General features: G+C 29.5%; 7 protein-coding genes and 1 pseudogene across 8 annotated transcripts, besides 4 other annotated features; 2 read left to right on the top strand and 6 right to left on the bottom strand.

The window, feature by feature from the left end:
• Window positions 1-2,793: part of a mobile genetic element that runs on past the window's edge.
• On the bottom strand, window positions 103-1,575 carry TVAGG3_0309030 (annotated as a pseudogene). Its single transcript has one exon. A coding segment is annotated over exon 1 (1,473 nt).
• Window positions 1,651-2,601, bottom strand: TVAGG3_0309020 (uncharacterized protein; the record flags this gene model as incomplete). The annotated part of the gene is made up of 1 exon (XM_051229770.1): window positions 1,651-2,601. The coding sequence occupies one exon, from the start codon at window positions 2,599-2,601 to the stop codon at window positions 1,651-1,653; it is 951 nt and encodes a 316-aa protein (XP_051099500.1).
• Window positions 2,794-3,942: 1,149 nt separating the features above from the next.
• Window positions 3,943-4,704: a mobile genetic element.
• A 1,576-nt stretch (window positions 4,705-6,280) lies between these two features.
• Window positions 6,281-7,155, top strand: TVAGG3_0308990 (uncharacterized protein; the record flags this gene model as incomplete). The annotated part of the gene is made up of 1 exon (XM_001299924.1): window positions 6,292-6,711. One exon carries the CDS (start codon window positions 6,292-6,294, stop codon window positions 6,709-6,711), a length of 420 nt encoding a protein of 139 aa, XP_001299925.1.
• Window positions 7,156-7,636: 481 nt separating this feature from the next.
• TVAGG3_0308980 (uncharacterized protein) lies at window positions 7,637-8,323 on the bottom strand (the record flags this gene model as incomplete). Its single annotated transcript, XM_001299925.2, has 1 exon — window positions 7,779-8,312. The coding sequence occupies one exon, from the start codon at window positions 8,310-8,312 to the stop codon at window positions 7,779-7,781; it is 534 nt and encodes a 177-aa protein (XP_001299926.1).
• A 1,201-nt stretch (window positions 8,324-9,524) lies between these two features.
• Window positions 9,525-10,013, bottom strand: TVAGG3_0308970 (cellular macromolecule catabolic process; the record flags this gene model as incomplete). The annotated part of the gene is made up of 1 exon (XM_001299926.2): window positions 9,525-9,986. One exon carries the CDS (start codon window positions 9,984-9,986, stop codon window positions 9,525-9,527), a length of 462 nt encoding a protein of 153 aa, XP_001299927.1.
• A 142-nt stretch (window positions 10,014-10,155) lies between these two features.
• On the top strand, window positions 10,156-10,725 carry TVAGG3_0308960 (cellular macromolecule catabolic process; the record flags this gene model as incomplete). The annotated part of the gene is made up of 1 exon (XM_001299927.2): window positions 10,224-10,685. One exon carries the CDS (start codon window positions 10,224-10,226, stop codon window positions 10,683-10,685), a length of 462 nt encoding a protein of 153 aa, XP_001299928.2.
• A 477-nt stretch (window positions 10,726-11,202) lies between these two features.
• TVAGG3_0308950 (vault protein inter-alpha-trypsin domain-containing protein) lies at window positions 11,203-13,188 on the bottom strand (the record flags this gene model as incomplete). The annotated part of the gene is made up of 1 exon (XM_001299928.1): window positions 11,203-13,188. One exon carries the CDS (start codon window positions 13,186-13,188, stop codon window positions 11,203-11,205), a length of 1,986 nt encoding a protein of 661 aa, XP_001299929.1.
• Window positions 13,189-13,916: 728 nt separating this feature from the next.
• TVAGG3_0308940 (uncharacterized protein) lies at window positions 13,917-15,510 on the bottom strand (the record flags this gene model as incomplete). The annotated part of the gene is made up of 1 exon (XM_001286185.1): window positions 14,558-15,173. A coding segment is annotated over one exon (616 nt), but the record flags the coding sequence as incomplete, so codon positions are not given.
• A 1,167-nt stretch (window positions 15,511-16,677) lies between these two features.
• Window positions 16,678-16,714: a mobile genetic element.
• Window positions 16,678-16,714: a terminal%2Cinverted (terminal inverted repeat of Banshee-A3 transposon ID:TVAGG3_0308930).
• Window positions 16,715-17,064: the final 350 nt, after the last annotated feature.

The following is a 17,064-nucleotide window of genomic DNA, read 5'->3' as shown; positions in this document are numbered from 1 at the left end:
TTTTATATTTCCAATACTTTTTTGTTAATTCAAAACTTGATTCTATCTCTTCCTCAGGATATTTTTCATTAGGATTAAAGTCTTTATATGCTAAAGCGTAACGAATCATTGAAGCATTCGATGATAAAGAAAGATTATGAAGCATGTCAATTTTATAAACAAATGTTTCTTCGATAATTTTATCAATTGGGTCAATCATAATTTCAACGTCTTTATTGCAATAATGAATAAAATATTCTAATCTATTCTCAAAATTTTTAGCATCATTGAGATATATTTGATAATCACTATCTGATATAGTTTCTTGAGTTAATGCTGAATAAAATGAATCTTGAGTGAATGGTTCCACTTTTATATAATTCTTCTTCGTAATTCTCCCATGTGATGAATTGATAAGGGAAAAAGGATTTAACACGTGTTTTATTTTCCGAAATCTTGAGTGAATTGGTCTAATGTCCCACCCGCTATATAATTTCTGATGTCAATAAATCTCAATTCATATGGAACGTTTGTTTTCTTTACAATGATTTGCTTAAATTGTGAAGATGAACCCAGCATTGATTTTATTTTCCATTTTGCAGTGTTTAAATCACGAAGAATTAAATTTATATCAAACTTTCCCGAATTAAAACCTATGATATTCACTTTATTGAATTCCTCATCTAGAAGTTCTTTAAATGCTTTCTTCTGTTTTTCATTTAATGTATTCATTAATTCTTCATATTGTTCAATATTTGATTTAGCAACTAATGAACAGGTTGAAAATAAAAATTCAATCCAATCAGAGATGAACGAATCACTTGATGTTAAGCAAAAATTCCTCGTATATGTTTTATCGTTTAATTTAACCGTTGATGATACCATGAATGGTTTTAAGTAAGCGTTCAAAGTTGCACATTCAGAAAGTTGAAGTTCTTCTTTAGTCTCTAATGTTTCGAAGTCAAAAGTAATATAATATCTTGTTGGTTTATAATATTCCTGCAAATTATGTGCTAATAGCCATTGATATATCTTCTGTTTCGTGATATGTGGTGCATATGGTTGTTGTGTGTTTTGCAATTGAACGTCTTGAATTAATCTTCCATTATTTTCTTTACATTTCTCACAATGTTTTAAAAATCTTCTTTGGTTTTTCCTTTCTGGATCATCACGGATAGAATATACTTCTTCTTTGCAAAAGGGGCAAACTTTATATCCTGTGAGTGCTTCAACGTCTGTAATTCTGTCAGCGTGAAGTTTTCCACATGGACTCTGTGTTAATAAAATATTTACTGTTTCAAATTCTGGATCTATCATTATTGATTCCACTAATGGAAAGTCTACCTTGTTAATATCTACGTCTTTTGGTTGAGGGTCACAATAATAAAAATCAATATTAACGTTTAACATTCTTGCTAACCTCTCACTTTCTGATGAAATGTCAAATCCTTCATATGCATCTATGGCTTCATTTAAATAACTTCTACGAGTTTTAGGATTAACACCATCAGGAATGTTATAGAAGCGTTTAAATAACCTTCTACCTTCGGCTCTTATTTGATTATCATTCATTTTAGCTGTTCCATTTTTGTTCATTTATGTAAGAAAAAAAATTAAAAAATAAAAATAAAGTTAGTTTTATTTAAAGTCCGAGACTCAGAGAGTCCAGGGCTAAAGCCCATAAAATGAATTAAGAACACATAAATTTTTATCATCTGCGACGTGACGAATACATTTTAATTTACTCAAGAATGTGTACCCTGATACATTAAATCTAATTCCTGTCTTATTTAATTTCACAACTTTGAAAAGGAATGTATGAATAGCTATAAAATGATGAGATGATGTTTTATGGGTTGCTTCCATTTTTTCTGAAATAAATGAATAAATATAATGTTTATAAGTTTTCATATCTTTTATGTTCTTAATAACGAATGGTATAGACCTTTCAACTTCGTCTTCCTTCGGTGCTGTTCTTTCATATGAAACATTATTGGTATCTTCAATAATGAAACCACAATCGCATAAAATTTTATATGTACCAATTGTTTCTTTTGATATTTTATCTAACAAATCAAAAACTTTATCAACACCTGTACATTTATTTAAATAATAATTTGTGTAAATATCATGATCTTCTTTCTTAATCGTATTTGTTGCATATGTTACATTTTTCAGTGCTTTTTTGAATTTTTCAGAATCAAGAGGAGGTGAAAGTAATATACATGGATAATCTCCATCGTCAATAAACTGAAGCTTATGTTTATGAATAAATTTTGTGCCTTCTTCTGAAAGTGTTTCGTCAATATCACCATCTAATAAATTTTGTGTTGATTCTAAGACATAATTTTTATATCTTTCTTCATGAGATTTCTGAACTGCTGATTCTGAAGCTGGGATATTCATTAAACCCTCTACTTCATTTTCATTATATTTTTCAACTTCTCTTAATTCCTTAATTTTTTCATCTATTTCATCTCTTATTTTTTCCAGTCTTTCAATTTCATCATATTCATCATCTTTAATCCGTTCTTCATAATATTCAGGGAAAACATCAGGTTCTTTAGGTTTTTCTTCTTCAGATGTGGGATATAAGAAATTTATAACATCATCTTTATTCATTTTTCCATCATAACCAAACTCATTTAAAAACTCCGTGAATTTTTGACAATTTCTTAAATAATATTTACTAACTTCATAACCTGCCTCCTCTAATATATCCTTTATTTCCCCGTTTGTGAATCCTAATTTTTTAACGTCGTTAGTCTTGACACTCATTTCATACAAAATAAAAATAAATTATTCAGAAATGTAAGACATGAATTTTTAAATAAATGTTTTATGTATTCATGATTTAAACAATGTTTAATTAATCATGGAATATCTGACATCATCTATATATAGCTTCTTTTAAAATTAATGTTAATTTTTTTAATGTGTTTATTTCATTATGGTAGTGAATCTTTTACCATAATCTCCTAAATGTTTTCTTATCTTATTGGTTTTCCATTCATTATATGAAACTGAATAAACTTTATCTTTATCTTTGCATCTTTCATCACTTCCAATATATTTATATCTCAGTTTTGATTTATTGGTTTCATATTCATTAATGTTTTATGTATTCAGGATTAACAATTCTATAATATTGCTTCCCTTTAAATCTTTGAATATAAACGGCATACACCATCCTCTAAAATTCGATAATCTATTTTATCTGGTTTTACTTGTTGGGTCATTTATGTAAGAATAAATAAATAAATTATTTTAAAATTAATGTGTTAAAATAATGATACAAAATCGCTCGATATTGTATGAATTCTTACGTTTACAAAAAAAGTCACACAACCCATCATATATACTACTCCAGTATAAACTCTACCAGTAGAAGTTCTGCTAAAGTATTCATAAACACCTTTTTATATCTTATTTACATCTAACATGCACCAATTTATTTTATAACTTTATTAATACTAAATTTTATTTCATACAAAAAGTAAAAATTCATAAGTTATATATTAATTTAATAAATTATATTATCATTTATAATAAAATTTTTCGAAATGCAGATAAATTTTAACATGTTCGAAATGAAACTATTATAAAATATATTCTTTTTATTAATGGTAATATAGGAATTGTAGGAATAAAAACTTTTTATAAATTATTCATAAATTTTTAAAATCGGTTTCATACAAAATAAAAATAAATTATTCAGAAATGTAAGACATGAATTTTTAAAGTTTATTTTTTTTTATTTCATTATGTATGGGCTGAGTGTAAATGTCTTACAATTTTGAAAATTTTTTAAATCTTGATTTATTCAAAAACGTAAGAATAAAAACCGTAAGAAACATACATTTTTTACTTCATATGTTAAAAAAAATGATACAAAATCGTTCAATATTGTATGAATTCTTACGTTTACAAAAAAAGTCACACAACCCTTCAACATATACTACTAACAAATTAATTGAAATTCCGATCAAAAAAAATTCACAAATTGGATCAAAAAAATCGAATCTCAAGTTAAAAATAAAAATTTTCTACATTTTTATCAAATTTAGATTTTTTTTTTCAAATCATGCGAATTGATTGAATAATTGCATATTTTATCCCATGCATCTAGAAGTATGTGTAATATTTTTGCTTTCATCAAGAAATTGTCGAATTTGATCTTAATTTTTTTTGAAAAATATACTTTTAGAAAAAGAAATAGTGATTGAATAGCTGCCCATGCTGTAAAAGGGTTATTTTTACAAGTAAAAAAATTGTTATTTTTCGAGCAAGTCGAGGCTTTTTTACCATCTTATTTTTGAAAAATTTACGAAAAATTATATCTGAAAAAACGCTTCATTTTGATATCTTACAATGATAAAATACCAATATTGCTGGGATATAATAGCTACACCTGGACATCTACTACATTAATGCGTATGACAGGTAAAGTTGATTTCAAAAGTATAGCCTGGAAAGATTACAATAAATCAACGATAATTCAAAAAAATTTCTTATAAGTTAACATAATAAAAATTTAATTTTTATATTGCTTGTATTATACTTAAGTATATAATATATTTAAATCTTAGAATGAAAATTCGGGACGCCCTAGCTATTCAATTTTCCTTTAGGACGCCCATAAACCTCTCAAAAATGTGATGTAAATATCACAATTTTGAGAAATTTACACTAGGACGCCTTAGGACGCCAACCCCTTTTTTAACCAAATCAAATCGCATTTTCAAAGATTCAGTACATATGTTACTAATCTTTTTTTTTTCAAATTATGAGGTCATTCCCAATCCACAGCAATCAGGATTCAAAACGCTTTCAAAATTAATTCAATAATCGCCATTTTATCTTTATGCTATTCGAAATGAGTGTACCCAAATAAATAAGCAAATGTTTGTTTTCCCAGATACTGAATATGACTTTGTCTAAAAATTAATAAATTTGAAAAACAATGTTGCTCATTTGTGGTGTTGATATTGAGTAAGAAGGAACAAACATGAAGAAAATCATTTAGGTAACATCTCAAAGGAAAATGCTTAAGACCAAAGGTCAATGAAAATATCACTCAAAGATTGAAGTGTAGAAAACCCCATCAAATGTGATCGCACACAAGTATAGTCATAACATAGTAGAATTCCATTGGAGGAATTAATTATGAAATCCAATCTTAACTTATTCCTCTTTTTGAACAATTTTACCAAAATCGACTCTGAAAAATAGAATGAAAAGATTGATTCATGATTTTTCATGCGCAATATACTCATAAAATTGCAATTAATTTCAGAAGATAGTTTTTACAGCTTAAATTGCTGACTTTTATGCATATTCAATTTGAATTTGAAGATTTTTTATTATTTCATGAATTTTTTATTTATATTCGATGTCATTGAAGTGTTGCGAAACCGAAGATGAATTATCAAAAAGAATCATTCAATTCCAAAACTCTGATAGTTTTGTGAGAATAGGTTTTAAACGTTATTTATTTTAAGGAGTTGAAATAGAATAAAGGTACATTGATTTGTTTTCCAGGCGGTTTAAATTGAATTTAATTATTGAAAATAAAATATAATGAAAAATAAACCAATGCATTGCTTAGATCAAATGTTTTTGATGCTCAATTTTTCATTTTTGAATTCTTTGTAGTTATCGTATATGAATACAAAATATACTTTTCTGAAAATATTGAATTTTTATTTTTTCCAGAGTTGATAATTTACAATAAGGCAAAAAATTACTATCGATGATTTTTGTTTGATGAAATGAATATGTCACTTTTATTAACTTCTCCAAAAAGTCCGTATTGATAATGTTGACTTATCTATGATATTAGAATTGTAATCAATACTTAATATATATTCGAAATATATTTTTGAAAATTCAGGGCAATAATCAGTTATTTCACTTTTTCAGAGATGATCGTTAGTTTTAAAAAGGTCCCCAGAAAAAGTTTATATATTTTTTGAAAACTATTGGTTACCCGACTTCTAATTAATAAAACATTATTCTTTAATTATATGTTACCTGCACGCATAAACTTAATTTATTTTTTTGAACACTTCAATTAATTTCAAGCTGAAATCCACATTTAACATTTTCGTTCTAATTATAGCTTATTATATTTTTCAATGCTTTATTCAAAAACTGGTATATTTTCAAATTTGTGTGCAAAATAATTTTGAGCTTTATTTTTAATTTCTACTTTATGATGTTATTATACTATAATTACTTCAATCCTATTTTGAATACCTATCGTATAGTTAAGTTTTATTTATGTAATCAATTTGATTATCAATTTCAAAAATGAAAGTTGGATATCGCCCTGACTTAACACACAGAACAATGACTGAACGCGTTGATCTCCAGAAGAGATTAAAGCGATGCCAAAAGAAGATCGTTCAAATAATGCCCTATCTTGGCAAGATTATCCGAGGTCCAATAACAAAACAAAAGTTATTAGACTTTATTCAATTTGTCAACGCCCCAATGCTTAAGAAGCTCGACAGAATGGCAATGCGCCAAAAACCTGCATTGATTTGCTGGTTATCTGAAAACTGGGATTCTTTCGAGCATGCATTTAACCAAACTCCAGAACCAAAGCCAGTTATAGAAAAGAAACCAGTTATTGAAGCAGACATTGATTCAATCTTTACAAAGATTGATTCCGAACCAGTTTTATTGATTGATTACTCAATGCCAGGAGGACTTCAATGCGTTCTCTGATAGACAACATGAGACTCATTCGCTTCAAAAAGAAATCGAAAGACAAGCACTTATTCAATTTTTATTCAAAATTTTGATAAGCTGCTTGAACTCATTGATACGCACTTACTTCATTCATCGTATTAGTTAGCTGTCATATATTTTTGAAGTTTTCTAATGTCCAAGTGATGTCATAATTTGACTCACTTGCCAACCTTTCCTTTTGAAGCGACAGTTTCAAATTTCTTTCAGATGCACATTTGCATTGAATTGCTTTACTAGCATTATTATTTGTTAAACCTTCGCCCTTGAAGGTATTGTTTGATATTATTTTGTTTCTGATTAAGTTATTACGAACCTGATAGATGTAAATATACTACGATTCCCCAGCGATTACAAAGATACTCTTAATTATATTTACTTCGACGTAATTCTAATAAATCAACATGTAATTTATAATAAAATCGACTTTTTTGCACATATTATTTGATTCAAGCTAATTTCCTTCATGATATCCCTTTCTTCAGAATAAACATTGAATTTTATTGGTGGAAATTTGTGAATAAAAGTGACAATATTTTATATGATGTAAAATTTCTAGTTGGACTATCGGTTCTGCCAGTAATTACCAACGCCTGATTATCCGTGGGAGTAGCAGAGTAGGATGCATATTAAAATATTGCTGATTAAAAAAATTAAATCCATTTGTTTTTATGCCGAACTTATTTCGGATCTTTAGTAATGCGAGTGTGTTCAAATCATTCTGCTTGTTATGAGATTCATTTTTGGCATTAATTATTTCAAATTTCGCCAATTCATCAACGAAATTAAAAACTTATTAGCATTAATATAAACGACACAGTTACAACACACATCAATTGTGCTCATTCGATTTGCCAAAAAGGAATTTTTAATGAAAAATTGATGACATATAATAAGTTAAGCATTTAAGAGAAAGTGATTGAGATATATTCAATATGTTATAGAAATTTAACAATTATATCTTAGTTTTCATACTAAAGTTTTATATCGATATTATTATTTCCATTAATCCTCATCCATCAAACAAAATTGATCCACCATCTTGATTAAGAGTACAAATTTGGATTGAAATCATCATCCTTTGGATCAAATAATCCCATTTTTTGCATTTGTTCGAAATCACCACGAGCAATTGGTTTGGTGTTTTTAGGTGGGCCAACAACTAAGCTTCCCTGTCCATCAACACCTAAATTTGGTGCATTGGGGCTTCCTATACCAGGCATTGTTCCAGGAGGAGCAAAATCTCTTAATGGATTTTGCTGAGGGGGTTCTCGAGCTGGCGGTTCGTTAATGTTGCGTTGTCTAAACTCTGGAACATCAGGCATTCCGAAAAATGGTTGATCTGGATCATATGGAGCTGTTGGACCCATCAAATCAATATCAACGCGCCCAGGATTGCCAGGTTGTCTCAATGGATCGAAACCTGGTGGCTGCATGGGTATTCCAAATGGTGGTGGCATTCCACCAGGCATTCTATCGTAAGATCCGTAATCATCGAAACCTGGTGGGCCTCTAAAACCTTTACGTCCGCCGAAACCTCCTGGACCCATTCCAGGACCTCCAAAATCTCCAGGAAACATTTATTGAGAAAAATTATGGCAAATTTTTGAACGATAATTTTTTTGGGAAAGAAGTAGTCCAGCTCTTATTTTTTGAATTTCAGAGACCAAAATTAGGAAAATAGTAAACAGCATATAGTATATAATATTAATAAGGGATTCACTAATCATGTACGATCAAATCCTCCGATCATGTGTCAAAGGGATTGAGTTTTGAAAGATGAATTAGAGTTAACGCAAAACAACAAATCCAACAATATTTAAAATATATATAGGAAGAAAAAATTGAAGTTATTATTCAATATTTGATACCAAAATTTTCCCTAAAACCGATAATGCAGAACTCGGAGATGAAGCTCAAATTGTCCTACAAACGATTTACCGCAGAACTACAAGATTTCTGAATTATCTCTATGTTTGTCATTTTTCCTCCATCAAGGATAACAACATTGAGCCAGTAATAAATACATTACTAGTTCATTATGTCCTTTTAGCTTTACGCTACCAAATGATGGTTGTCACCTCCATAGAAATACTCAAGCCCGTATTTGATGCTATGAAAATCCAGATTCCTGGGCTCTGAAATTAGTATCATCTCCGAATTGTAATAAATTTCTTAATTATATTAAATTCTTTGAATTACACGTTTTTTACCCAATAACGTACCTTTCAAGAATTATGTAGAGACATTTCTTACCTTCCAAATTCGTGTTTTATGATTAATTATTTTGTTTATAGGCTAGTGAGGATATATAAGATTCATATGTATGCGAAAATCTCTTAACTCAGCACAGTCGGACTAATTTTCAGTAGTATGTCATCATCCTTTTAGAAAATCAATTTACTATCATTTCTCCTTCTCTCCAGAAAATACATCTTATAGAAATTCCTTCAATTCATTATGTTCTAGTACTACATATCTTATTGTTTGTATAGGTATTTAATTGTAATTATTCGAAAACCAAATTCTATTATATTCAATGAAATGTTTTAAGTATTTCTTTACATTAGTGGTATTAGCTATTTGTGAAGCTTAAATAATGCTTTTGGGTATATCCTCGGAGTACTTCACCTGTGGATCCTTGTGAATTATAATCTTTTTTTTTAAAAGATTGAAAATTCTAGAAATGCCCTTTAAAAACAATTGCATATATTGGGATAGCTGAATGTTATCATATAAAGAAAGAGAATCATTATCAAAAGATAAAGTTTATTTGAGTTCAAAAGTTGAACTTATAAGCCACCACGAAGACGGAGAACGAGATGAAGGGTGGAATCCTTCTGGATGGAATAGTCCTGAAGTGTGTTGCCGTCTTCGAGTTGCTTGCCTGCAAAGATCAAACGTTGTTGATCTGGTGGAATACCTTCCTTATCCTGGATCTTAGCCTTGACGTCTTCGATTCTGTCGGTTGGTTCGACCTCGAGTGTGATGTGTTTGCCTGTGAGTGTCTTGACGAAGATCTGCATACCACCACGAAGACGGAGAACGAGGTGGAGTGTAGAATCCTTTTGGATGGAATAGTCCTGAAGTGTGTTGCCATCTTCGAGTTGCTTGCCTGCAAAGATCAAACGCTGCTGATCTGGTGGAATACCTTCCTTATCCTGAATCTTAGCCTTGACATCTTCGATTCTGTCTGTTGGCTCGACTTCAAGGGTGATGTGCTTACCTGTGAGTGTCTTAACGAAAATCTGCATTAAGAAAAATGAAGTGTTATCTGAGTATGGAAATTTTTTTTACATAAAGATTTTCCAGATATCGTTTCAAAAATTATTTTTTATTTTAATATCATATCTAATATATTATATCCAAAATATATTATTGAGCAAAATTTTCATCCAATTTTGACTTGAATTGATCAAATTCATTTGCTCTCAAAAATTTTTTAAGAAGTCAAATTTTGGGATGGAAATCATTGCACTTCATTTTTCTTAATGCAGATTTTCGTTAAGACACTCACAGGTAAACATATCACACTCGAAGTCGAGCCAACAGATCGTATCGAGGATGTTAAGACCAAGATCCAAGACAAGGAAGGTATTCCACCAGATCAGCAGCGTTTGATCTTTGCAGGCAAGCAACTCGAAGATGGCAACACACTTCAGGACTATTCCATCCAAAAGGATTCTACACTCCACCTCGTTCTCCGTCTTCGTGGTGGTATGCAGATCTTCGTCAAGACACTCACAGGCAAACACATCACACTCGAGGTCGAACCAACCGACAGAATCGAAGACGTCAAGGCTAAGATCCAGGATAAGGAAGGTATTCCACCAGATCAACAACGTTTGATCTTTGCAGGCAAGCAACTCGAAGACGGCAACACACTTCAGGACTATTCCATCCAGAAGGATTCCACCCTTCATCTCGTTCTCCGTCTTCGTGGTGGCTTATAAGTTCAACTTTTGAACTCAAATAAACTTTATCTTTTGATAATGATTCTCTTTTTATCCTTATTAATTTTTTTTTATGATATTTACTTGATTTCATGAAATATACCAAAATCATGCCCATTATTATCAACATGTGAATCATAATAATTCTGTATATGATTTTCATTTGATTTCAATATTGAATATAAATTTTATATACTGATTGAGTTTTGAAACATGAATTAGAGTTAACGCAGAACAACAAATCCACCAATACTTAAAATATATATGTAGGAAGAAAAAATTGAAGTTATTATTCAATATTTGATTCCATTATTTTTTTTTTTCATTTATTCTTTACATTTTTGATATAGTAACCGTACCGAAATGAATCTGCTTGAATGACTTCTGTTTTAACATCAAAATTTCATAAATTAAAATATTAACAAACATTATGTGAATATATTGATCTTTTAGAATTAATTTAAGATATTATTCATTTTTAGTCAATCATTGTTTAAATATTATTATTCATTTGATGTTAAAGCTTATTCTTAATAAATTCTTCCCAATTAATATCCTTGACTTCTTTCTTTAAGAAGAAATAAGCTTTCTTGAGAACTAATGATAGCTCATCAATCTGAGATTTGCGATTTCTCATAATATAAAGGATTGCTGCAACTGTAGCAGCAACTTTTTCACCATACTTTTCTTTAATTTCGGAATCCATTGCATCAAAGCTATCCCATGATCCATTGATGTTTTGTTTCTCAATTTCATCACGATCATCAACAATCTCAATATCATTTTGTTCTTGAATTGGTGCTTGGCTTTGAGTCATATGACATTCAACGAATATGTCTTGCATCTTTTCATAATCTTTCTCAGATGGTCTTGAATAATAGCAAATTTCTCTTTGATGCTTCCAGAATTCGTTAATAAGTTGAATCACATTTTCTGGGATTGAACCAATATAATGCGTATATTTGCAGAGAATTCCAGATGATATAGATAGATCAATGCATTTTTGTTTCATCGCTTCATCATTATGAGTTCTCAAATATGTTTCATACTCATGAATAATCATCTTTGTAAATAGGCTTTTCATCCCAATACCATTTTCGATCTTCATTACGGGAACAAGCAGATCAAATTCTTCTGAACTTATCAAAACATTTTCGCAGAAAGGTGCTTTAATGAAATAGTTTTGAGAAATATTCGAGCACAAAGGATATGGATTTGATGGAATTGTCTCAGCAATTGTTTCATTTGCATGTATTGTAATATCTACCGAGTTAGATTCAATAGATGAAGATAGTAATGAAATTAATTTCTCATTGAAATTCTCATTATCTAAAACATATGTCCACTTGCCATTTGTTACCTCAGCAAGATTCCTAATAAGACCAGAATCTGCACCAGATCCAATTCCAACCGTGTAAATGTTTCCAAATTGTTTGTTTTCTTGGACTAATCTAATGATATCTTCAGAATTGCTATCCTCGCCATCTGTTAAGAGGAAAATTTTCTTAGTCATTCCATTTTGTGAGAAGATATATTCCAATGGATGGTATATATCTGTTCCGCCCATGTTTGCATTAATATTTTTAATAAGATTCATAGCAAGCAAAACGTTTTCATTGTTATATTCAACAATTGGTAACAATGATTGGAATTCTGATCCAAAACATACTATTGAGAATCTGCACATCATAGGAAGAGATTGTAGCATAAGACGCATACATTTAACTGCTTTTTCGATGCGATCACCTTCCATTGATGCGGAACGATCAATAACAAAGAAATAATCCGCCTTGCATTCATAGCAATTTGATTTGGAGCTAAATTCTTTATATGTAGATACTACTATATAATCATCACTTGAAACTGCAGTGCTTTTGTCTTGATCACTTATCAAAGTTTGAACAAAGATAGCTGGTTCAAATTTGTCAAGATTGATGAATGCATTATGATTATCAAACTGATTGATTGTTGCTGAATTGTTTGCTTCTATTTTACTTATGTTTTTATCTGTTTTGATTTTGAGATAAAATGAAATTGATCTCGGCAACGAAGTTTCATATCCATGCTGATATTTTGAAGCAATAGGGAATCTGAAGAAAAATCCTTGATTGTTTACTTCTGCCAAATAAGAGATCGTGTAATGGACCTCAATTTTAGTTTCATCTGGAGAATTTCCGAAATTGAAAATGATACCATTTCCTGATGAATTTCTTCCAAGCAATGATAAATATCCTTTTTCTTTTGACTCCTGATATTCTTTGGATGCTTCTTCTGACATTCTAAGCTGAGGTCTGATTTGTTTATCACCAATAACAAAAAGAATATCTGAAATAGTAGATTTAGTTTCAATTGGAAATGAATATCCAATGTCAGAGCTTGAGTAGCCTTTTAGAACTTGTTTAATTTTAAAATTTAAAAATGTGTTGTACTGAAAACCTATTATATCAAGAGAATCAAATTCTAATTCATCTTCATAACCGCTTGTTATGAACCTTCCTAACATTGTTCACTATAAAAAATGAAGTGAAATTCATAAGTGTCAAATTTTTATTGAATTAAAAATTTACCACAATAAATTTACTGTTTAAATTTCTGTCTTCAAATCCTCGTTCGGGCTAAATAGGAACAAGAAAATAGTAAAAAGTACCTTTTCATAATGAGAACAATGCCACCTAACATATCAATTGATGGATTTAACACTCCACATTTATTCCAGAGTTAATTTTAAAAAACATTCACTTCTAAAGAGACTTTGGATGTTTCCATCTTTCTATCTGAGGAGCTATAGGGGATACAATCTATAGCACATTGTTCCTACATAGATTGGTACGTATATTGAGCATATTTTCATTGAATGAAATAAATGTGGAAACTTTGGAAAATGGAATTTTAGAACCCACAAAATTTGTGCATGATGAGAAATATACTTTTAATAAATCAAACAATTTCGCTGTGAATTTGTATTCTTCTCTACACTTCAGATGAAATTAAATTTTAAAGAAGATATAAGTGAGGAAGATATTAAGAAAATGTATTTTTTCTTGTAAGCATACATTTGATTAGAGTTTTGTTATGTTTATAGATCTATTTTTGAAAAAAAAGGAATTTAAAAAAAAAGATCTAAAAAACAAATTTAATATCGCAAAACATAACTAATATCTAAATACAACATCTATAACAAATATAATTATGGCTTAGGGAACTCTTCACGTGGCTTCCTCACTGATCTAGATCTTTTATTTTTCACAGGAAGTCTGTCAGTGTTGTTCTGATTAGAAACAGAGTTTTTCTTAGAGTGTGGCTTTGACTTTTTCCTCTGAGAAAGGTCAGAAGCAGGTTTTTCTTCAATTTTCTTTCCTGTCTTTTGATCATTGAAAAAAAGTTTTCACTAATGGTTTATCACTGGAGGCTCCGGCATCAAAATCAAAAGACAGGAAAATTAAACATTTATCACTAAACCATTAAAGTGAAAAAACATTCATCACATGGAAAAAATTAACTCTTACGGAATTACCATTTGAATTTCCAGTATTTTGCGCTAAAAATGTATTATATTTTGTTTCGAAAGTGCCTCATTTTGAAATCTCCTGCAAGTTTGTTGCTGGAAAGGAATTAACAAGTCTTTCCTCAAGAAACAAAAGTATTTTCCGAATAATATTAACATTTTTTTATAAAAAAACAAAATCTATAAACAATTTTCTAATATACTATAATATATAAAGATACATATCAATGCTGAACTTATAAAATCTATCAAAGCTCAGAATCTTCATAAGGATTCATTTGTAAAACTCTAGTTGGTTCTGGTTCAACCTGATCATTACAAGAATCTATGTCAGAATCCTTTTCTTCGATGGAATCTATGTTTTTACCAGAATCTAGCTCTCCACTTGAAATTCTATCATCATAATATACTTTTTCAACTATATCTGGTGCTTCATCATCCTCCTTATTGAGAAAATATGTTCTCCGATAAAAGAACATGTAGTAAATTCCTGATATTATGCATAATAATGATATACAGGAAATAGCTGATATGGTAACAGCTAAAACGGTTAATCTAGATGAATCTACAGTTGAATAAGTATATCCTAACGACTCATCTGAATCAAGAAGCCCATAAAAATATGGATATTCGAGAACTTGAACTGAGGCATAAAGATAGGCAATGCCATGGAAGGAAGAAGATTTCGAACTTGAAACTGACGATCGAATGAAAACAGGCGTTTGAATATCATTTGAATCGACAGGAAGGCCATATTCATCGAAGATAGTCACATTTGCAAGAGGATTGTATTGTATTTTCAGAGATACTTTCTCAGGAACAAATGCAAAAAGGGTACAATATTTAATTCCTGATTTCAATTCTAGATCATATGATCGTGTATCGTTATCAGAATAACCCTGTCCTGCACTTAAAATAGTAGTATTTCCAACCGATATGTAAAAAACATTACAGCCAATTCCAGTTTTTTCTGCATCAAACATGGAAGCAAATATATATGATGATCCAATATTTGACCTTAATTCTAATATTCCTTTCGTTTTGAAGTTAACTGCAAATACATTTGTATCACCAAGAAATTCTTTGCGAAGCTTCCCTGAAATCGCCGTTCCTGAAATTATTGTCGAATGTCTAAAAGGATGGAAAACAATAATTGTGTTTTTGCGAACGTAGTGAGTAGTTATGTTTTTTTATAAAAAAGGAATGGGTCCCGTAGATAATATCTTGAGGTTGGTCATTGCTAGGTGGCGGTGAGACTATGTAGTTTGAACTTCCGTTGAATATTGGGGACCTTTCTGCTAAAAGATTCACATCGAAAAGGAAAATCATATAAATTTTAAATAAAAATTGAGTTGAGCATTCAAATATCAAAAATTTTAACTATTTAAAAATCAGATTATATACTAAGTAAATATAATATTTGTTGATAAAAAATTTAATCAATTCAAAAAAATTATTACGAATTGTTATTATTTTTAATATACCAATCAAATATGCACGTTAAAATATTGAGATAATTGATTGGATTTTTGTGAAGATTGAGGCCATTATCAAATCCAAACGCTTAATTATTGATCAGTGATAGTTATATATATTGCTGACAAAAAAAATTCCCTGAAAAGTTTATAAAGATAATTCATTTCAATTTTTCTTTTTTTAAATCATATAACCTGTATGATAATGATGATGTATTTTTTAAAAAGAATTTGTATACATTGAATTCTTTTACTGGCGTTTATCTTGACGGTCTAATTTATTTTAAATTCTTTGTTATTACAGTTTCCGATGAGACTTAATAGAATTCAAAGTGTTTTTATGCCAAAAATCACTGCACTATTATATTTGAATTTATTATGAATATATATGATAAACAGACTCTGAGAAGATAATCTGTCTAAAAACGAGAAATATTAATTACATTTTCTGAAATTGTAATAAAAACAACCAAGTGATGCGCTTCACCTCTAGTGGAACTCTGCATCCCTGAACTATGGAAATCTAAAGGCAATAATTTTACAATTCTTTTTCAATTTCTCTATTCAAACTTAATCAAAAAAACTCTAATACAAACTCGAAACTATAATCTTTTATAAATGCTCGCATTATACAATCTAAATCCAATCATGTTTTGCCCTTGAGAAATCTCAAAGTTCACGCCGATAAAAAAGTAAACAAAAAGTCTTGCGAAAAATGTAATGTTTTCTATATAAACCAAACACATCCTTTTCAATAATTCTCTATGCTATGTTCTCTAAATCGATAACCTTTGACCTGTTGTGAAGGAACCAAACGAAATGCTTCATGAAGAGCAGAAAAAGGCGTTTAAATGTTGTACATTGAGGTATTGGTCGATAGGGATTTACAGTAAGAGACTATTGTCCAGTAAATGATATAAGATACTCTTTTCTTTTGATGATTTTTGATCAAACGAATAAAGGTGACAATTTTTTTGACGCTCCCCACAAATCTAAAATCAATTTGGAATTGTAATAAACAGAAATTCATCAAAAGTGACAGCTCTCAATTTTTTGACATTTGTAAATTCTAAATTGAATGAGAAAAATGAAATAATACTAAGCATAATACAATATTCTAGATTTAATTATAATTAGGAAAAAGTTAGTTTTGAGAGTACTTTTCATAGGCATATAGAATGAAATCTTCTGAAAAATAATATCACATAAACTCATATTATTTTCTAATATATAACTATTTTATATAAAAATCAAATTCAATGATCTTAAAAGCGAAGGATAAACCTCAAAATTTACGAATATAATGAGTGGGAATATAATGCTTATCTATCATAAAACCATATGAAATATCAATTTTTGCTTTACGCCTAATTTTTGACGACAATTAGCAAAAAATGTT

Source organism: Trichomonas vaginalis, chromosome V (assembly GCF_026262505.1).
Source record: "Trichomonas vaginalis G3 chromosome V, whole genome shotgun sequence".
NCBI lineage: Eukaryota > Parabasalia > Trichomonadida > Trichomonadidae > Trichomonas > Trichomonas vaginalis.
The sequence above is the reverse complement of the archived record's forward strand: the minus strand, read 5'-3'. Positions and strand labels throughout refer to the sequence as shown.